At 30.8% G+C, this 23242-nt stretch overlaps 2 protein-coding genes and 1 long non-coding RNA gene across 4 annotated transcripts; 1 reads left to right on the top strand and 2 right to left on the bottom strand.

Annotated features, from left to right (window-relative positions):
- Window positions 1-1591: 1591 nt before the first annotated feature.
- On the bottom strand, window positions 1592-3573 carry LOC146940362 (uncharacterized). Its single transcript, XR_015031985.1, has 2 exons — window positions 3062-3573; window positions 1592-1809 (listed from the first exon to the last, which is right to left on the bottom strand). It is a non-coding gene; the product is annotated as an uncharacterized LOC146940362 (long non-coding RNA).
- A 4485-nt stretch (window positions 3574-8058) lies between these two features.
- On the top strand, window positions 8059-13195 carry LOC146940361 (boron transporter 1-like). Of its 2 annotated transcripts, none has more exons than XM_085754067.1 (12): window positions 8059-9225; window positions 9340-9422; window positions 9502-9694; window positions 9795-9933; window positions 10074-10245; window positions 10389-10555; window positions 10675-10848; window positions 10980-11075; window positions 11332-11469; window positions 11555-11874; window positions 12182-12452; window positions 12719-13195. In XM_085754067.1, exons 1-12 carry the CDS (start codon window positions 9122-9124, stop codon window positions 12977-12979), a joined length of 2118 nt encoding a protein of 705 aa, XP_085610193.1. In that variant the 5' UTR covers window positions 8059-9121; the 3' UTR covers window positions 12980-13195. The 2 variants fall into 2 exon arrangements, with proteins under 2 accessions (XP_085610193.1, XP_085610192.1); XM_085754066.1 differs by having other exon boundaries at window positions 12716-13195.
- Window positions 13196-19687: 6492 nt separating this feature from the next.
- Window positions 19688-21976, bottom strand: LOC146940360 (transcription factor MYB98-like). The gene is made up of 3 exons (XM_085754065.1): window positions 21279-21976; window positions 20993-21119; window positions 19688-20524 (listed from the first exon to the last, which is right to left on the bottom strand). Exons 1-3 carry the CDS (start codon window positions 21848-21850, stop codon window positions 19877-19879), a joined length of 1347 nt encoding a protein of 448 aa, XP_085610191.1. The 5' UTR covers window positions 21851-21976; the 3' UTR covers window positions 19688-19876.
- Window positions 21977-23242: the final 1266 nt, after the last annotated feature.

Here is a 23242-nt window from a genome sequence, read left to right as displayed (position 1 = left end):
CTATATATGATATCAGGTGTTGATTTGAAAATGGGGCATATTTTAGTCATGAAATTGAATGATAATATTGCAATTCCTTAAGATAGTGCTTACGTGACATATTTTTGCTAGTGTGACATATTCCTTAAGATATAGTGCTTACGTGATTGTTTGATTGAAATTCCATGTTAGAAAATTTAACACTGTGCCATATAAGTACCAATTAGTGTATGATTCTGTGATAATTTCATGGATGCTATTATGAGTTAGGAATAGAATATATATGTAGGTATATGTCCTACGTGTTACGCTTACATACATATGTGCCACAGTGAATCAGTATTATCAATTGAAGTCCAAATGGTTGTTAATTAATATTTATATAGTAATTAATTATTACTAAATGATTATCTGATGTATAATTGATGAATTATTTGAGTACGTGTAATTTGTGAATCATTTATTGATGGGTTATATAAAGATGTGATCTTGTTATTTATGCACTATATGTGTTAATTATAATGCTTATGATGATGTGAAGTTTAAGATGTTGTTGATTATCATTTGATGCTGTATTTATATGCTGCATATACTGCTGAGTCTTATTTAAGTTGTAAGTGTCGGTCTAAGTTGTGAAGTCGTAAGAAGTTGTCCAAATTATTGGAATCATATAAGTTGTTTAAGAAGTTCAAGATGTCTAAGTTGTAGGAGTTGAGTCCATTGCATACTCATTAAAGTTGGGGGCTTTAGGCCCGACAGCCTTTGTGCTCATTAAAGTTGGGGGCTTTAGGCCCGGCAGCCTTTGTGCTCATTAAAGTTGGGGGTTTTAGGCCCGGCAGCCTTTGTGCTCACATGTCGAGAGCCTAATTACGCTCATTTACGTTGCTGATTGGTACCACATGCATTTGCATATCAAGAAGTTTCACGATGGTTTAAAGTTGTTAAGTTGTTAAGTTGATAAGAGTTGCATTGTCAAGTTGAGTCGTGTTGTCGAGTTAAGCGTTAAGTTGAACATGATATTTAATGATGATGATATATGATGATGGTATTTGATTATGCAATGATAATATGCTAAATGATAAATGTTTGATATGTTAATAATGTTTTATGTTGCTAAATGCATTTTAATGAATTACATGCTTAATTTATTGACTGTGAAATCTCACCCCTTCTGCTTGAAAATGTTGCCCTTCGTATGGGTAACTTGCAGGTAATAAAGACTAGAGGCGTACGTGAGTGGACTCCTCACATTTTGTCTAGGTGCTCTGATACGTAACGGGATGGGGGCTTGCTTTTACTTCTGTTCCTTACGTGTCTTTATGAACTTTTTATGAATAAATGTCGAACTAAAATTATGAGATTTCAGATGAGGCCTGCGTGCCAAGACTTTTAGTATGTTGAACTATTTTCCGCTGCATGATTTTAGATTTTTGATGTTAAATACTGAGAGATAATTCTTATTATCCATTTTATGATTTTCAAGAAGTATGTGACATTCCGTTATGATTTAAAATACTCTGATTTAAATGAAATTTTTAAGTTGGGAAAAACGGGGTGTTACAGTCACTCTATAACGCCCCGGATTTTTGTCCAAGACATTAAGCCTAAATCATTTTCTTTTTCTGAAAAACACTACTATTTATTTATTTCATCAATAATATATATTCCAACAAAGCCTATACAAAATTCTTTACATAATTTAATAAAATTTCTTAAACTAAATGTCCTTCAAAATTACTTCTAAAATTACAATTTAATCAACAACCAAATTTTTATCCCCGCGGCGTACGCTTTCATCGCATATCAAACTTCATATATCATCTTTGGTACCTACAACATTATATTAATGTAAGGGTCAATTTCCTTATCCAAATTGGTTCATACTCAAAGCACCAGAAACAATGTCATAAAATATATAATATCAAAACTTATCAATAAAAAAGAATTAAGAAAATACATTCAAGTCATATGCTCCAAAGTAAGGTTCACACACATCTTAGTTGAAATAAAATAGTTTTAAGTCAATAATCAATCACATGTATACAACAGACTCAATGCAATTATGCATAAGATGCATGCTCTTATAACTATATGATCCGGATATAACCCGCCACACAGGCACCACACAGAAATATAATTGCAATTCCCGCCACTAAGACATCCACACAGAATATAATTGCAATTCCCGCCACTAAGGCACCACATAGATGCATATGTCATGCATGATCATGAAAATGCAGACTAAAACCCGCCACTAAGGCACCGCACAGAATATAATCACAACCCGCCACCAAGGCAATTACAGTCAAATATTAGCTCATCATCAAACACACAACCAAAAGTCAATCATTTCACAAATTCACATTTTCATCTTTCTCATTTCTTTAATTCATTAAAAAAAACGTAACACTTCTTTTCCAACACCACAAAAAAAAAACATATATGCATAGCAAAATAAAATAAATGTCATTCTACATAACATTATCATACACTTATCATATAAAATATAATTAAACTAATAACTTTTATAAAAGGTTAAAATTTACCATATAAATTCATATTTTAGTGTTTTTCTTCTCAACAGACAAGAATCTCTACCTCTAATTCATAGCATCATCCTAGTACTTAGCATGGACGTATGGGGAAAAAGCCCTTACTTTGGCCGCTTTTTCTTCCTAGCAAAAGGACTCTAAATTCGTACACAACGATCTTTGCTCCACTATGTCTAAACCTTCACAAGTAAATAATCACTAACTAAGTTTTTTAAATCTCAGTTACTCCTAATCCTTACTCATGGCTTGGGGTTGGACGAATTGGTTATGTAGCAAAATATTTTCAAAAACTGTTTATAAGAAAATTTCACCTTCAATCTATATATATGTATTTAAAGACAATTTTGATCCAGAAAATAGTTACATAGAGAGTAATCTTCAAATGCTTTAAATTTCAAAGAAAATTTCCGACGGCATAATCCCAAAATTATAAAGGGTTTGCAATTAAAGTACCAAAAATTAAGCCTTTTAAAAATAGACTAGAAATCTTTAAACGCAAAATCATGAATAAAACGTAGGAGTATCCTTACTTGGAATTAGCTATGCAATGGTTCCTACTATATGTTCTTTTCTAGTTCTCCTTTTCTTTCAACTTGTCACTGACTTTGGGAAGTTGAAATCGGGAGATTATGTATTTGGTGGATTTGTGTAGCAGACCGTAAAAGCCTAAAAGGTATTTCAAGTCTCTTCTCCAATTGTGTTGTTCAATATGGCAAAACTAGTACAGATAGATATGTGGCGGTTACCACTTTAGAGGAATTGGGAGAAATAACAGTGAAGTAAATTCATGCAGAGAATTATGTGAGATGGCTAGTGTAATTTGTTGGTTAAATAACAAAACTGATACAATGAAATTTGAGAGGAATGGCTCGTGTATGTGTATTTAACTAGGGGGAAGCCAACTGATTGTGAGAGACTTGGATATATATGTAGCTAACGTGTGCTTATTTTTAGGAACAAAATATTTATTTCTTTGACTCCACAATTTAAGGCAGCAAAGTGGCATACATGTAAACGTGAGTGAACTTCATGGAGTTATGATAAGAGCGCAATGAAACTTAATGACCTAAAACTCAGGATGATAATGCTCAAGTAGTAGCATCACGTGTGGCACAATTAGAAGAATTGGTTTGGTTTGGTCAAAATTGACTTGGTCACTCTCCCTTTCTAAAAGTAAGACAATCAATTTCTAAAATTTCTTTTAATTAAATACTTATAATGACAAATAACTCATCATATAAAATTATCAAATAATTAATATAAAATAATCTTTACAAATTTTGGGATGTTACACACTCGCTATTCCACCTCCTCCGGTCAACATGCCAACTTGAGTGATAACAACATCAAAATTCATTTTTATCATTCCATGCTTCAGAAGCTGCTTCCATACAATGTGTTTGTTAAAGAGTCTTACATCGAAAAAATATGGCATGCACTTGTATTATAAGTGGGAGCAATTCTCATCTCACAAGCTAGTTTTGTGATCTTGTGTTAGGTTCAATCGCAATTTTTATGTGTTTATAAATGAGGGCAAACCTCAGTGTTGTCGCACTCTATTAGGGTGTCTAAGCACATATGTAACATGCTATTAGATCCAAGAACATACCCAAAAACTTTCAAGCAGTGAAATCGCACACACATATGATTTTATAACATTAAATATATATTTATTTTATTTTTGATAAAATGAATATAAGTTTTCTCTTTTTCAATGTTATTAAATATATATATATATATATATAAATCGTTTAACATCATTCATCTCTCTTGTGATTTCGCGTTCGATTCTTAACTCTACTCATCATGGAGAAAATTCTTTCATCAATTACAATTGTCATGTGTAATATAGTGATAACTCTAAAAACAAATATATCAACGACTACACAATATGTTTTCTTGTCTCCACTAAAATTATAGAAAGATTAGTGTGTTTATATTATAATATAATATTAATCAAAATTTTATAAGTACTATGTATGATATTACAAAGATCATTTTTTAAGTAGAAAAAAAATACAAATTAAATAGTATTCAATTTCCCCCTACCCACCCCAAAAGATAGCGAGGACCAAGGTCCACATACTCTATAACTTGGGGTTAGGGATGATAATATGCTAGGCCGAGCTAGGCTTTGCAAGGCCTGAGCCTGGCCTATCAATTTTTTTTAAGGCCTAAGCTTGGCCTGTGGTCTGTCCTAGGCTTACTTTTTAGGTCTGAGTCTGACCTTCTGAAAGCCTAATACGGCCTACTAGCCTATTTAAAAGTCTATTTCATATGAACATCTTTAAATAAGTAATGTGATTTAAGTTTAAATAGACTAGCGAACTAATATATCAATTAGATTAAACTCTCTTTTGATAATCAAGATGAGTTTTTAGGGAATTTGACTATATATTGTATCATATTTCAATTTTAGTTTATAATAATACATTTAAATAAGCAAAAAGTTAATGTATACTAATAAGCTTAAATTACTGAAAAAGTTAACAAATTTTTATTTTAATTCAAAGTACAAAATATAATATAATAATAAATAATATTATTCATATTTACTTAAATAGGTCGGCCTAATAGGCCTAAGAGGCTTTTTGAATGGCCTGTGGCCTGGCCTTTTAAGCTAAATAGGCTTCTAAAAAAGCCTAGGCCTTCTCTGTTTAAGATAAAAGTCTGGCTTGGCCTGACCTGTCGTAGGCTAGGCCGTAGGCCCCTATAGGCCGGCCTGACCTATTCCCATCCTTACTTGGGGTCATCTCTGATTGGATTTAATTCTTACATTATAACTTTTAATAAGATTATGATATGATATGATATGGTGTCATATTAAATGAATTTTTATTTTTAAAAAACTAATTCAAAGAATGAGGTGTTCAAGCACATATATACAGCAAGCAATTCAAAATATGAAGAAAATTCCAATTCAACTTCAATGTTTCTTAGCTATTTTCTTTTTTCAATAACCAGACCTGACTTATAAACATCTGGACGTAATCAAAACAACCTTTCACATGTATCTTTTTCTAAACCTCGAGTCTGTACGAGATCATCTTTTATTTTATTTTTTCATTAATTATCTTGCTCACCTAATTATTAGGATTTTATGCGGGGTCATGATGCGTATTAAGTGTTTTGATTTATTTTTCTACCATACGGGATTTCTTCATCTAACATTAGTTTTTTAAAGGTTTAAATATGATTTTCGTCCCTGTAATATAGGCGTGTTTTGATTTTCGTCCTTGTCAAAAAAAAAGTTTGAATTACGTCCCTGTAATTTTTTTTTTGTTTGAAAATGGTCCCTGACCCCACTGTTCAGCTGACTTGGCATGGTTTTGGCCACGTGGCAGTTGCTGATTGTGCAACTTTTGCCACGTGGCACTGACGTGGCGTGCCACATAATATTAAATTTTTTAAAAAATATTTTAAAAATTCTGAAAATTGTTTTTAAAATAAAAAAATCAGATAATTATAAAAAATTTCCGGAAAATCTGAAAAATAAATTTAAAAATCATAAAAAATTTCTGAAAAAAACCTGAAAATTATGAAAAATTTCCGAAAATTCTGAAAATAAATTTTAAAATATTAAAATAATTTTCTGAATTTATTTTTTTTGTATAAATATCAATATAAAATTAATTTTTTTGAATATTATATATTCTGAAATTTCTGAAAAAAATATATATTTTTTTTAAAATTAGAATTTTCATAAAAGAATAAGAAATTTGATTTTTTTATTAAATTATAATTTATTTTCAGAAAATATAATAGGCATTGTTTTTCGAAAAAAATTTAATATATAATTTTCAAATTAAAAAATCTATTTTTCGAATTTTTTTTATGATTTTTAATTTTTTTTTCAGAGGGCACTGACGTGGCAGTTGCTGATTGTGCAACTTTTGCCACGTGGCACTGACGTGGCGTGCCACATAATATTAAATTTTTTAAAAAATATTTTAAAAATTCTGAAAATTGTTTTTAAAATAAAAAAATCAGATAATTATAAAAAATTTCCGGAAAATCTGAAAAATAAATTTAAAAATCATAAAAAATTTCTGAAAAAAATCTGAAAATTATGAAAAATTTCCGAAAATTCTGAAAATAAATTTTAAAATATTAAAATAATTTTCTGAATTTATTTTTTTTGTATAAATATCAATATAAAATTAATTTTTTTGAATATTATATATTCTGAAATTTCTGAAAAAAATATATATTTTTTTTAAAATTAGAATTTTCATAAAAGAATAAGAAATTTGATTTTTTTATTAAATTATAATTTATTTTCAGAAAATATAATAGGCATTGTTTTTCGAAAAAAATTTAATATATAATTTTCAAATTAAAAAATCTATTTTTCGAATTTTTTTTATGATTTTTAAATTTTTTTTCAGATTTTTTGGAAATTTTTTATAATTTTCATATTTTTTTCGGAAATTTTTTATGATTTTTAAATTTATTTTCATATTTTTCGGAATTTTTTATAATTTTCAGATTTTTTTTCAGAAATTTTTTATGATTTTTAAATTTATTTTCAGATTTTTCGGAAATTTTTTATAATTTTCGGATTATTTTTATGATTTTTAAATTTATTTTCAGATTTTTTAAATTTAAATAAATAACTTTCAGAATTTTATTTTTATTTTTTAATTACGTGGACCGCCACGTGGCAAAAGTTGCACAGTCAGCAACTGCCACGTGGCGAATACCATGCCAAGTCAGCTGAACAATGGGGCCAGGGACCATTTTCAAACAATTTTTTTTTTACAAGGATGTAATTCAAACTTTTTTTTTTTACAGGGACGAAAATCAAAACACGCCTATATTACAGGGACGAAAATCATTTTTAAGCCTTTTTTAAATTACTAAAACCATTTGAGTTGTCATCGTGAGCTTAGGTTAGTTGATAGGGACAATGTATGATATATGTAGGGGTCGGGGTTCGAACACCGGACACCCCACTTTTCGACAATTATATCTTAGGAGGGGTGAGCAATGTAGTTGATAATTGTTTGATAATAATTTAGTTAGATAGTTGGGTAATTTACGGCGATGATGGTTTGGTGTATCATGTGCACTTACTAATGGAGTATCACACTTCAATCGATTTTATGGTTTACAAGTACCCATTCCGAAGCAAATGATTTGCCAACTATTTAAATAAACTTGAATCTCATCCCAAAAGATATTTCAAATGGTGACGATGTCCAAACATATATTTATACATTTAAGAGTCCATAAATTTGAGAAATGTGAGAACCAAACAAGTGAACAACACAAAATCATATATATATTTGTTTGTTTTTAAATATACTTTTTTTTTTTTTTGAAGAAAAATATACTTAACACGCAACTATCATTTTCGAGAACAGCTTTACCTAAAATCCTAAACAACTTGTTCATGTGTGTGACTATTGTCTAATCACATTTCTTTTGCTCTTTTCTGTGTGTATGTGTCGCATTATCGTTTCTTATTATTATTTTGTTCCTGCTACATACATTCTTAAATTCCAACATTTTCTTTTATATATTCACAACATTCATCCACTGTCACACAAAAATACTCTCTTTCTTCTTCTTCATACCTCTCTTCTCACAGATACCTCGTACTTCGTTACTTCTTCTCTTTGCTTTGTTCCTCCTCTTGTGCTTTGTCTCAATCTTGTTTACCATAGAATGTAACTGCAACAACCACTTTTTTTCTTCTTGTTTGGTTTGCTTCAACTTGATTTTTTTTCCTTTTTGAGTCTCTTTGCAGAAAAATGTAATTTTGATTTTAGATTAAAGTACCCTTTTACTTTTTAATTAATGTCCGAATCCTCAAAAGTGTTTTAAACGAATCCCAACATGGTCTCATTCATGGAATCTCGTTAATCTAGTTGAATCTTATGAACATTCTTCTCAAAGGTTTTAAACTATACTAGCAAAATGCAGGTTATGGTTATGGATTTTCGTTAATTTTACTAGATTTCCCTCCATTGCTACACATTCAAAGCAGATACTTGATTAGTTTCACTTTGAAATTTGAGTGTGTGAAAGTGTAACATGTAATATGTAACTTGTTTCTGGGAGTAAATTTGGGTTCTTTTGATAGCATATGGAGGGTTTCTATTGTAATATAGAGAAAAGGGTAGTTTTGAATCTTGAGGAGAGTATTTAATTCTACTCTTCTTGTGAAGTGTTTGTTGACTATCTTTGAGTTTCTCTTGGATATGTAATTTAAGTGATTTTTGTTCAATCACTAACTAGTTTATTTGTTATTCATTACAATATATGCAAAAGTTCTTGATAAATTCTTTGAAATGTAAATTCTTTTTTCTGGATTCATTTATTCATTTTCTTCACCATGAGCCTGATGTGTGTGCTCAACAAATAACTACACCATCTTCAAGCTTTTCTGTTTAGTATGATATTCATGTCTCCCTGCCCTGAGTTCTATTGATATTTTTGCCTATGCGGCTTTAATCACTAGAGTTCTCTTGAATTGAGTCGGAAATAAGCAGAATTAAGTCGGAAATAAGCATCCTCCAATTGCATACTTGTCATCTTTTAACCTTTTAAGAGCAATATTAATTCCTTGGAATTCAAATACTTTCATGGAAGAAACATTTGTTCCCTTCCGTGGGATTAAGAATGACTTCAAAGCAAGAATTGTGTGCTACAAACAAGATTGGACGAGTGGATTTCGCGCAGGTGCAAGGTTGGTGATATAGTTATAAAATATAACTACAAACTTGTTGGTTCTGATGTTACAATTACAATCTTGAAGTCTGCCTATAGTGTTTAATCATTGATTTAACTCTGTTTTATATAGGATCCTTGCACCAACTACATACATATTTTTTGCTTCTGCAATTCCTGTTATTTCTTTTGGAGAGCAACTGGAGAGAAATACCGGTAAATGAATATTATTTTTCAGGTTCAGTCTCGGTATTCTAGTCATATTGTGTGCTAAGAAGTTATATATATTATACAGATGGAACTCTCACTGCTGTTCAAACTCTTGCATCAACTGCACTATGTGGTATTATCCATTCAATTATTGGAGGGCAGCCTCTCCTCATACTAGGTGTAGCTGAGCCAACAGTTCTGATGTACACATTCATGTACAACTTTGCAAAGGATCGCGAGGATTTGGGACACAAACTATTCCTACCTTGGACCGGATGGTATCTATTGAACTCCATGAGTGGTTTATTTTTTATTAGGGAATTACTGATTAGATGAAGTACGTTTCTCAATATTTATTTTTTATAAATAATCATTTAGGGTATGCGTTTGGACTGCACTGTTGCTCTTCTTGCTGGCCATTCTCGGTGCATGCTCCATAATCAACAGATTCACACGCCTTACCGGTGAACTATTTGGTCTGCTAATTGCAATGCTCTTTATGCAGCAGGCTATAAAGGTTAGTAATTATGAACCATGAAACATTTTCTCTAGTAATCTGTAATTTCTGTATGCGGTTTCGAAATAGGAGCCTTCTGTTAGCAGTTACCTAAATGAAACTAATGTTTGATAAGAAGGTTAATAATCTCCATTTTAAAGGGGCTTGTGGAGGAGTTTGGTGTACCAAAGACACAGACAGAAGGTACCAATCAGATTGCACTTCAATCCTCTTGGCTCTTTGGCAACGGAATGTTTGCTTTAGTTTTGTCGTTTGGCCTTCTTTTTACCGGTCTAGGAAGCCGCAAGGCTAGATCCTGGCGTTACGGGACAGGTACTGGCTATGCTTCTGAAATACGACAAAAAAATGTAGTAGGGAATGATTTTCATTACAAGATAGATTGTGAGTGTGAGGTAAGGTAACCTGCTTGTTTAATCAACATTCTCATTCTTCTAAATTTTTTGGTTATATTATAGGTTGGCTACGCGGATTTATAGCTGATTATGGAGTCCCCTTAATGATTCTTGTATGGACTGCTGTGTCTTACATACCAGTCAACGAAGTTCCAAGGGGAGTCCCAAGGCGACTTTTCAGTCCAAATCCGTGGTCTCCTGGTGCTTACTCAAATTGGACTGTTGTCAAGGTGACTTTGATTATGTTTGGTAGATAGTAATATTGTGCCACCATACGAAATGTCATATTCTAGTTTTCCCCTTGCAAAGCAGGCATGACTTGTTGCTCATTTTTTGTTACATTTTGTAGGAAATGCTGAATGTGCCGCTATTGTACATTATTGGAGCATTTATACCAGCAACAATGATTGCTGTGCTTTACTACTTTGATCACAGTGTTGCATCACAACTTGCCCAGCAAAAGGAGTTCAATATAAGAAAACCCTCATCTTATCATTATGACTTACTACTCCTTGGCTTTTTGGTATGTTTTTAAATACTTTAGAAATATATTGTAATGCCAGTTAATGGAAATATGTAACCTATTTCTTATTCTTTCTACTCCATATAGTCACTATTTTTCCTTCTTAAATTCTTGTCAATTTTACTCTCCAGACCTTATTGTGTGGGCTTATTGGAATCCCTCCTTCCAATGGTGTGATTCCACAATCTCCAATGCATACCAAGAGCTTAGCTACTCTGAAACATCAGGTAACATATTTCTTATTGACCATTGAATTCGGTACATGTAAATTTACATTGAATTGAAGAGTTATAAAATATTTGGTAAACATGAATAGGAAATATTTGGAAGGTTGCATGATAATCTCTCATTTTATTTAATATGCTTTTAAAATATTCTCAAATATGACTTGTCGGCTGTCGATATGTATGGACATTTTGTTAAGTCTTGTCTGTTTTTAATAAGATAATTGAATATTATTGATATTTGTTTTGTTTGGAATAGCTTTTGCGGCATAAGCTTGTCTCTACTGCACGAGCAAGCATGCAAAAAAACATGAACCTGAGTCAGTTATACGAAAGTATGAAAGAAGCATACGATGTAATGCAGACACCATTGGTTCCCCAAATTCCACCCACCTTGGTAAATGTGACCCGATGATTTCCAATTGATCTGAAATTTGCGATCGCTTTTTTTTAATATACCCTTGGTTTTGTTCTTCAAGCAGGGGTTGAAAGAGTTGAAAGAGTCTACCGTCACACTCGCTTCAAGTCATGGATACATTGATGCCCCTGTTGATGAAGTCGTTTTTGACGTGAATAAGGATGTTGATGACCTTTTGCCAGTTGAAGTTAAAGAGCAGCGTCTCAGCAATCTACTTCAGGCATTGATGGTTGCTGTTTGTGTTGCTGCTATGCCTGTTTTGAAGAAGATACCAACCTCAGTGCTTTGGGGTTACTTTGCCTTCATGGCAATTGAAAGCTTGCCAGGAAATCAGTTTTGGGAGAGAATATTGTACCTTTTCACTGCTCCAAGTCGAAGATACAAGTATGTTTATGTTCATAATCAATTTTTCGCTATTATAAGACTCTGTTTTGATAAACAACTTTAATAAGCGCTTATAGCATAAGTGGTTATCATATAAGTGTTCATTTATAAGCTATTTCTACAAAAAAAAAAAAAAAAAACAGTCAAACAATTTTTATAAAAACTATGAGCTGTTTTCGTAATATCTTAGAGAGCTTATGGAAATAAGCTGAAAACAACATATGGACTTGTCATATCGCTCGTTTGACGCTTGTGAGATTTAGCATTCTATTTTATGAGATTGAAGATTTTCTTTTTCCCTTTCTAGACTGCTGGAGGAACACCATGCAACCTTTGTTGAGACTGTGCCTTTGAAAGCAATTGCCCTGTTTACTCTGTTCCAGACAGCTTACTTGCTTCTTTGCTTTGGCATAACCTGGATACCAATCGCCGGGGTCCTCTTCCCATTGTTAATCATGCTTCTTGTCCCGGTTCGACAATATTTTCTTCCTCATTTTTTCAAAGGAGCCCATCTTCAAGAGTTGGACGCAGCAGCATACGAGGAAGCACCGGCCATTGCTTTCAACATGTCCTTTGATGTAAGAGGTTTTGAATCGTATTAGTCTTTTATTTATCAAATGGATTTAATTCATATACACCGTCAATCTAATAATTATTTACGCTGTCAATCAATCATAATTGTTAAATCATTGAAACTGTTTGACTTTTATCATAAATACCTCGTAAGTCACATATGTGATTTGTTGGCAGTGTATCAAAATTAAACTCTTATGAGATTAGTACAAAAATGTTATAATCTTATCACATATGTTGTTCACGATTTTTATGTCTATATACTTAGCAGGATCTAAGTAACCACGGAACAACAATCAATATCAATGGCGGGGAAATTCTTGATGAGATTATTACGAGAAGTCGCGGAGAGATACGTCGCACTCAAAGCCCTAAAGCATCAAGTTCAACTGCAACACCAATAAGTGATATAAGATCTGCGAATAGCCTGCAAATATCAGGAACCATTCCCAGTCCTCGAGTAGCTGCATTGAGAGGGGAAAACAGCCTAGGATCGAACGGAAAGGAGTTAAAGTTAAAGGAAACACCTTGAAAAATGTCTGAAAGTTCAACTTCAAGCAAAAATGTATCTCTAGAGCAGATTATAGTAGTACTAAGCGATATTCTACAGGTTATGTATTTTTGACAAAAAAAAAAAGACATTTTCTTGATGACATCTTTCTTTGCTTCGATTTAACTTGTTACCAAGAGAGTTTGTTGTCTGACTGTTTTAATCCTTACAATATAAAGTGGGCAGGAATATTTTCAAGTTGATGGAATGATGATATTGAATGTTTGTTCTGTTGCTGTTTGGATTTTAGTTTTAGGTATGTAGGTTAGCTGATTTTTTTAAAATATCCATGAGGGATTAGGAGACATGAAAAACTTTCTTTGAAGTGTGTTTCTTTAAAAAATAACATCCTTATATTTTAGTGAATTAGTATCACGGGGCACTTTAAATAAAGTATATTTATTTGGTCAGAGTTTATGTCAGGAAACTTTATCTTATAAAATTCATTTTGAAGTTGAGTTGGTTTATGTCAGGAAATTAATCTATCTGTCCTCACGGATTAAAAAATGTAATTAATTTTGTATGAGAAAGAGATACTATGAGTTATTTTACAAAATTGTCCTTAATAAATGATACGGAAAAGATAAATTAAAGAATTGAATGAAAAGAGAGTAATAAATAGTTAAGTGTATAATATAATAGGAAAAGTAACATTAATGTTTCATTGATATTGTTTTCTTAAAAAAAAAAGTTTTATTGGTATTGTAAATCGACTATTGAAACAATTTTTTTTTCCAAAGCGACTTGTAATTTGATTATAATTTGGGACGGAGGAAGTAAGAAATAATGTGGATTGGATAATGTTAATCCAATACATTTTTAAATGCATAGTTACTTAAATGAAATGACTTATGTTTGTGTTAAATTAAAAAATAGTTGATGTTAAGAATCGAAATGCTTTGGTAAAAAAAAATCTAATTGCAAATAGTAAATAGACATGTAAATAATACACATAAAATGGATTTTACTCGTAACAAAGTGTAGTTTTCATGCTTAGGGAACTAGAATAAGTTTGATGTTTGAGGTTTCTTTTAATTTGCACCACTGACACTTTGGGTCCAACTTGGACCCATTTAACCTAAGTCATTGATATATTAATAAAGTATTGGAACGCACCAGATTTAATATTGAGAACATGTCAAACAAGTTGACTATATTCCATACTTACATGAACTTGGGTGTAGGGAATAAATTATTTTTTGGCAGCTTTTGAAAGAAAAAAAAAACTCTACTGATTTATTTTGTAAAGAGAAAGTATTTATTGTATTTAAAAGTACAAAAACTCTTAAAAAATTTAGCTTATATCAAATGATCAGTTTTTTAGCTTAAATCAAACTACTAATTAATTTAATTAACTAGATTAATTGCACTAACTAGTACGAGTATTTTTTTTACGGTTAGTATTTAAAATAATTAATTTAATTTATTCACATTTTTTTTACTCATTTATTCACAGTTTTGTTTTACTGTCAATTAATTATTTTAAAAATATATACAAGTTTATTCTTTTATTTTTCTATTTTTTTTCAAATATACAAGTGTGATCAAATTTTTTGTTCAAATGATTGTGACGGTTAAAAATTTCCTTTAGTATAAATTGAGTTTAATAATCAATAATGACAATGTGTACGTCCAGTAGTAAATGACAAAGTAATTTTTTTTTCCTGAGGAAACAAAGTAATATTGTTGTAATTGGTGAACTTAAATTTGTAAATATATATTGTGCATTTCTTAAATTTACTGAGATTGATTTAAATCTATCTATTGTTTTAAGGGATAAATTTATCTAAAAGTAATTTGTTTTGTCAAAAAAAAATCTAAAAGTAATTTGCTGGGATATATTTTAAATCGAATTAAAAATAATTTAAAAGTAATTTGTTGGACGGATTTAAAATTTATTCAGCAACAGTTTAATTGAAACTAAAACTAATATATTTTAGTTATAAGCAAAAACACAAACAACCACACAGAAACGTGGTTTTCTATATATACAAATTTTATTGAATTTACTGAAAAGGGTTTACTATAATGTGCTTGGCTTCTAGTGTGGATTGTAGCTTTTTACCTAAAGAGAACCTCCCATAGGAGGTAATTTCAATGGTTCAAGTTGGACCCAAACTATAGGTGGTGCAAAATAAATTGACCCGATAGGATAATTTGTATAGTGTCCATAAAAATGATTACAATATGATGACGATGAAAGCATACACAAGAGAGGGTATGATATGATGTGTTAGGCTGTTAGCTAGGTGTTTGTTTTTCTTGCTTACAAAACAAGAGTCTCTAATGACGGTTTTGTGAACCTCATGGTCCTACATATTTCATCTCAAGGTAAACACTTTACCTAATTTATGAGCACTAAACGAACCAGTGTCCTATCAAAGCTCTGCATCATCTCTTGCTTTCAATAATGGCACAATGATATTAGTACATTGAAAGCCCTTTTTATCTACACAACTTGTCCTATGTGGTTCAAGATGCCTTAATTAGTTGTTAGGCCATTCAATTTCATGGTTAAGGTTTGAGAATGTTAATTAATTAAAAACTATTGCCAACTATTGTTGTTCTTAACTCTACGTAACTAAATTCTAGACAATATTATAGGAAATCCAATTTCATATTATATGCAGTATGTCCTTGCTATCAAATTAATTTTTAACATGAGGTAAAGATTTGAATCTTTTTTTCATTTAAAATTAATTTTCGGTCGCCGGCAAAGCCAATTCACACTCATAGTATTATTTTACCAAACTACTACTGCAAATCACGAGAAACACTTGTGTGGACCAGGACCAAGAATTTTGGTTTGGTCACACACAAAGAGAGAAGAGAGAAGAGAGAGAAGAGAGAGAAAACGGAGAAGAGAAGAGAGAGAAGACAAATTCTTGTGTGTGTGACCAAACCAAAATTTTTGGTCCTGGTCCACAAGATTTTCTCGCAAATCACTGCAATAAAAAATTCTGGATGTAGTACATAAAGAGAGTACTTAATGAAAGTGTGACAAGTGGGGGAAAGTTAGCTTTGAACGTATAATAACCACACATATATAATTAAGTTTTTCCCTCTAATGATCACATAATTTAACTTAATATATGATCCAAGGTACTATATGAACGAAAATTTGGTATAGATTTGAAAAGTGACAATATATGATTCAGATATCTAGTTTGTCTGCTTTGCAAAAAGAGCATGTTTATTTGAGATACTTTAAAAGTTTGCTTCAGTTAATGGGAGTAAGGATTCGTGTGATTGGTGAGGACCCATCTCGTTAGATAAGAAACATAACTTAGTGGAAGCATACAATCTTTCCACTGTCTGGTACGTACTTGGTACTAGCTTCCAAAACTACACAGCATATTTAAACTTTGAGTTAATAACAAAATTTACAATCATCAATATTTTTGATAAGCCATACATAGAATATGGTTAGGTTTTGTTCGGTTTTGTTCGGTTTTCAGGGTTTTTTTAGAAGTGTAATTGAACCAGGCCAGATTGATGATATACGGTTTATTTAGATTATTTGATCGATTCGTCAAATAATACAGTAAAGATCATTCATCGTCTAAAAGAGCTCTAACATAGCTGTAGTTTACTACAATGCAACAAGGAAAAACCTAATCTATAAGGATTAGTCTTGATGTTACATTGTCTGATTTAAAAGATCAACAATACCAAATAAATGTTTGTCTTAACCACGGTGACACAAGAAGGATGACCAATGTTGATTATCATTGTTCGTCAATCAATTCAGATAGACACATTCGAATCATTCAGATGAAACTTTAAAACAATGATGAAGAGAGAACCATGTTCTCTATATTTTGTCAGCATAGTTCAAAGAGATCGATCGAGTTAGATGCTATCTTGGTGAGATCCGTTCATACTATTCAAGCAAGTTTGATTCGTCACAGGACAAACGAAGAAATCAAAGTTTGCACGGATGGACCCGTATGTTTGACTCATCCATGTTCTTGTTCATGTTTAATTTATGTTGTTGTAGTTAAATAATGTTCTTGTTGTAGAATTTGATTTAATGAAAAAAAATCTTGGTGTTATGTTTTCTCATTAGTTTCATATTATAAACCAAAAACATGCTTTTGATTCTAAAATCCAAACGGAGGTAACTTTAGAAGATACAAGAGAGATGAGGGATGCTTTCACAAATAGGGGTGGGAGCAAGTTAGACCGTCCGACAGGGGTCTACGACCTAGCTTATTAAAAGTGTAGTTCGGCCCGACTCGTTTAATAAGAAGGCTAGGCTCATGCTTTTTATAAAGCCTATTTAAATAGGCTAGGCTAAGGCTTACAAAAAAAACCTATTAGGCCTATCAGGCCGGTCTATTAAGCTTTTTATAATATTATATCTCTTCCATTATTAATACTGTTGATTTTTTTTTTATAAACTCAAATCTTCATATGATTTCGTTATTTAGTAATAGACATATTCGTGTGCTTTAAGCCTTCATAAGATTTGACATATTTAGTAGTAGGTTTATAAGTGTGGCTAGACGTTAGTGTAAAATAGACTTTTAAATAGGCTTTCGGGGTTCATCGGGCCTTTAAAAAGGTCAGGTTAGACCTTAAAAATGAGCCTATGATGGGTAATAGACCAGACTCAGGCCTATACTTTTTGATGTAGGTCAGGCTTGGCTTTACAAAGTTTGGATCAACCTAACCCATTTCCACCCCTATCCACAAAGTGTAGTGTTCATTCATGTGTGGCGGTGGTGTTAAACTAATGATCACTCATTAGCAAAAAAGGAAAAAATAAATTGTTTCAAAATAACAGGACATACTTTGTATTTTGCTCTCAAAACATAACTTTTACTTTACATTTGCAATAGTAGAAAAAACATAAATAATTAATAAAGATGATAGTTCAGTACAAATATAAAATAACAATTGTCTTTTTTTCTTTCTAATAAAGTCTTTCTTGTATTTCCTAATGTATGTATAAAAACATTAAAGGGCATTATTTTGAAATAGTTCTTCATTTCTTTGATAAAAAATGGAGAGTAACCTTACTCTACTTGTTGTAGTTGAACGGCTGAACATATATTACATTAAGTTCAGTTTTTTTAAGCTCAGTTTTGTTGCTGGAGGTCCAAAATACAATATGAATTTATTGCATTAACACTTCAATTACTTAAGATTTAACTAACGCATTCCTTTAAAAAAATTGAGGTAACGCATTCCTTTAATTGTTTATTTCGGTTCCGTTTACTGATATGTGTCACCTTGTTCCACTAATTTATTGCATAAAAATTGAGTAAACATTAAATAAATACAGTTAAAACTCTATAAATTAATAACGTCAGGACCGGAGAAATTTATTAATTTAGAGAGTTATTAATTTATCGATAAATTAATAATTATTAATTTAAAGAGTTTTTAAGTAATTATACTGTACATACCAAACAAAAAGGCAAATTAGTCTATGCCTCTTAGAATTACGTTGCAGCGAACCTTGAGACTCAACGTAAATTAGGAACTATTGTGTTCATATGCATTGGAAATCAATAATGACTTTTGAAGTACAGTAAATGTAAACAAGAGGAACAAATGTGTTCAATGTATTCTTAATATATTTTTTTCAGTTTCTATGAATTATTAATTTATGATTTTCTTGGGACCGAAAATTATAAAGGGATCTCCCGAAAAATTATTATCTTATTATTTTATCGAGTTTTTCAATTTTTTACATTGGCCCAAGTCGGGACCGGACAAATTTATTATTTTAGAGAGTTTATTAATTTACCGAGTATTAAATTAAAGAGTTTCTACTGTAATAGAAATTTTTAAAAATATTTCTAGGTCTGCTATTAAGGAATTGTAAAACATAGAAAAACACACTACCAAAAAAAAAACATAGAAAAACACTACACCGTTCAATTTACATTGCTTTATAGTAGTGTAATAACTAGTATCCTTAAAGCCTTGATTAACATTTTCCTTACAAATTTTTGAATTAACATTTCAGTTTGTTGATATTTTCATTAATTTGATTCCACTTAATAAATATATACGTTCCTCCATAATATAACATAATAGACAATTCTTCACAAAACTATAAAAAAATTTGAACATAAGAAGAGGGTGTTATCCGTATGTTCCCTGAAATATACGGATATCACGTCTTTGGGACAATTATATTGTGCATTTGAACTTACAACTTAATTAAGCACTTAATAAATACTAGATTAAATACTAGTATCTTTGTCCCTTATTATAACCACCCCTCAAAAAACAGTGTATTAAATTTATATATCTTAATACAAGTCTAAATAAAGTGCAAATGAATTTTTTCATACTCATCTAAAATCCAAATATGCCACGGTGCAGAGTTTTCTTAGGTATAAGTGTATAACCATAGTATTCTGTACAATCTGATCAGAGGTAAAACCTAGCTAACAAAATACCATTTTTTATTTCTGTATTCTCAAATCTAGTTCAAAAGTTCTTATAACATACAGAAACATATTTCTCCCCCTCAAACAACAACCATAAATCAACTACAATTTTTATTTTTAATATATAATAATAATAATAATTTTTTATTTTCGAAGGAACGGTAATAATAATAATAATAATAATAATAATAATAATAATAATAATAATAATAGTAGCAGTAGCAGTAGTATAATTTTTTATTTTTATTTTTGACAAAGTATAGTTATTTTTCATTGATAATTGTTTGTTGCTGTGCTACTTTTAGCCATCTTTTCTAGATTATAGCCACTCTCACTGCATTTTTGTGCTTCTGAAACACAAAGAAGAGTAATTGAATGAGTACTCAAGAGTCCAAGTTCCATCCTTCTGAATTTTCTCCAAAAAACACATACTTGTTGAAATAAATAACTAAACATAGTGTCCATGTTATCACAAACCAATGTTGATGTCATTACCAAAATATGAGTCACCTGAAAATTTTCGTTGACCTGAAAAAACCATCTCCATCAAATCCATCTCCTTCTTAACTTCAACTCCAAGCATAGATTCCATAATATCTAGTGGCATTTCTGTCTCAACATCAAAATGTTTTTTTCCTTCCATAATTTGATCAGCTTCAGCACATTGCATATCATCTAGTAGAGAATCAATGCTACACCCATTTTGAAACAAATTCTCATCGAAAGAAAAATCCGGGACATCATCAAAATCACAAGTTGGTACCAAACACTGATCATTGGGAAAAAATTGTTCAGTTTGTTGAGACTGAGAGGATATTGTTGTGCTTCTGTTGGTTTTGTTTTTTATAGCATTAGCTGAAGGTTTTCTTCTATAATCTTTGGGAGGGTTTTCGTCGAGGTTCAAGCTCTTGATATATTTTTGTAGAAGAGTTCCTTTAGGGTACTTTGATCTACCCTTTCTTTTGGAGTATTGTCTTCTCTTTGTTGCATTCCAATGGTTTTTGATTGAGTTTTCAGTTCTTCCTGGTAACCTTTTAGCTATCTCCGCCCATTTGTTTCCTATCTCTTCATGTGCTTTGATCAATATGTTGTCCTCTTCCTCACTCCATATGTCCTTCTGCAATAAGGCACAACATGAATTGAAAAAAATATTTTTTAGTTTCGATATCTAAAATTTGTATTCGTTTTAAATTGTTAAGAAGCGATGAAAGACTCAAATAGTGAACAAAATGTAAAAGAAAATAGCGAGTTCAATTTTAAATCTATATCGTATAATGTTTATTAGTTGATTTGAAAATAAAAACCAAAAACAAGAAATGTGAAGTAAACCTACCTTAAACATCTTATTGCAAACACATGTGTATCGGTATTTCCACATTATTATTTGTACTTTTTATCGATAAAAATTTAGATTAGATGAGACATACATTTGTTAGGGAAAACCACCAACTTCAACGAAGATTTATTATATAACTTCTTTATAGACTATCGAAGGGAGAATGTCAAATTTGAACCTAAGTCAGTGCTAATGTGCTAAGCTAAGTGATAAAAGTATATGTATATAATATAGTAAATAAGAATTCACCTTAATGTCAGGCTTTAGATGATTATGCCATCTCTCTCTGCATTGTTTTCCTATTCTACCAGGCAAATTCTCAGCAATATGAGACCATTTTCTCAAACCATGTTCTCCAACCAGCTGAACCAACAACCTGTTTTTGCATGCACACATATACATCATAACCTTTTTAGATCAAAATTCCAAATTGGTAAAAAAAAAGTACCTATAAAAGGAAAAACAGTCACAAATTAAAAAGTAACTGATAAATAATAGTAAGAAAAAAAAATGTTTCATGTTTTTATGTATGTACCGATCTTCTTCTACTGTCCATTGCCCTTTTATAAAGTTGATCTTCTTTTTAACTTTCTCAGGCTTTCTAGAGGCATAAGGATATGCCTTATTATTTCTGTTCATGCCAACTCTTTTGTAATAATTCACTGAGGATATGCATGAGACTTCATCTGGTACAACACTATTCAAAGGCTTGGTTTCTTGAGAAATATTAAATGGAAAATAATTTTGGTTTGTAACCATCATTTCCATTTGATTATTCCTTTGAGAAAGGTTGTTGTTCAACCCATAACCTCCATATAAGAAATTATCCATAACATAAGCATGACCATTACCACTATTGTTTTCTGTAAAAGACTTGAAATTATGATGAACATCATAGGTAAAATTATCACTAAGATCAAAATTTTTGACCCCGGAAACAGGATTGAAAAAGGTACTACTATTCACATTAAATTTATCAATGTGATTAAAATCTTGAAAGAATCCATGAGATGAAGGAACCACTCCAAAAGGATTCTCATAATTTTTTATGTTGGGTTTCAAGTGGTAATTTTCTTGTAAAAAATTTGTCTGAAAATCCATTGACATAAAGTGTAACAGAAAATAATGTTTGTCACACTAATGTTACAAGTAACCTCGTTTATGTCCCTAAATAGGAGAGGAACACCGGAAAGCATTTAATTACAAGTTCCTATGGTTAAGGATTTGATTCACATCTTGAACTTAACCATAAGGGTTAAATAAATTAAACCAAAGTAATCTAACATTATATTTTATTTTAATGCCTAAGCTGGTAACTGTCACTTATTTTAATAAAGATAATTATAGTTTTGACGTTATGTTATTACTTAATTATTATGGTCAATCGTTAGTAGTAGTAGAATTAATCCTGTAGACTGTGAGTTCATGTAGCGGTTTTGTATGCTTTAACAAGAGAAGGCAATTAATAAGTGTTAAATAATGCAGGTCAACACAAATGCAAAGAACATTTTGACTTTTTTTTTTGTTGACGTAATGAGAATTTTGAATAATCATTAGTGCATATAGTTTTTTCTTTGAGGGGATTAGTGCATATAGTTCCTTAATTTTTATTTCATGTAGTAATTGGTTATGTTAATGCAGGGGTAACGCTGCAAGCAATTAGTTTGAGCCGAAGAAAACCAAAAAACGGGAGACCAATCTTTTAGTGTGTATGGTCAAAAGGTCGAACATCTTTGAGTTGAGTATGTCATACAGAGACAGTATAAATAAGAATTTATATATATCGGTCCCTCGTCTCTAGCTTTATCATGGGGGAATCAGCTATGCTTTTAGGGGACAAATTTGAAAATTATTAAGCATCGTCAAGTAAAAAATTACTCCCTCCATTTCAAGATGAGTGTCATTTTAGGTGTTTACACACATATTAAGAAATGCAATGATTAACAGAAAGATAATGGTTATTTTACCAAATTATCCTTATTAACTATTGGTTAGTTTTAAAAGTAATACTTTGGAAGTAGTGTGCAGAGAGTATTAATTGGAGGGTACAATTGAAAAGAAAAAGTTATTATTGCATTAGAAACTGAAAGCGACACTCATTTTGAAACAAATTTTTTTGACGACACTCATTTTAAAACGGAGGGAGTATTTTCTCGGAACAATTGTCCTCATGGAGATGAATTTTAAGTTATATATATATGGTAGTAAATAATAAATTTTTTTAAAATTATTAATCTCATTCAAGACACGACCGAATACAAAATATGAGATTAATAATTATAAAAAATTCGTGTCTTGAATGACAACTCATTCAAGACAAGGCTATGAGATCTGGTGTTAATAGCTTTTATAATTATAATTAATAAAATTTAGTTATTATAATTATAAATGATAGAAAACTTTTTTAAAATTATTAATCTCATAGCCTTACACTCTACCAACAACTCTTAGAGGCCTTTTTTCAGTTAAAAGTTTAAAAGAAAAAAAAAACTAAGGAAA

This window comes from Medicago sativa, chromosome 3, assembly GCF_051527215.1.
Source record: "Medicago sativa cultivar Bolivia chromosome 3, Bolivia_mono, whole genome shotgun sequence".
Taxonomy (NCBI): domain Eukaryota; kingdom Viridiplantae; phylum Streptophyta; class Magnoliopsida; order Fabales; family Fabaceae; genus Medicago; species Medicago sativa.
The sequence above is the reverse complement of the archived record's forward strand: the minus strand, read 5'-3'. Positions and strand labels throughout refer to the sequence as shown.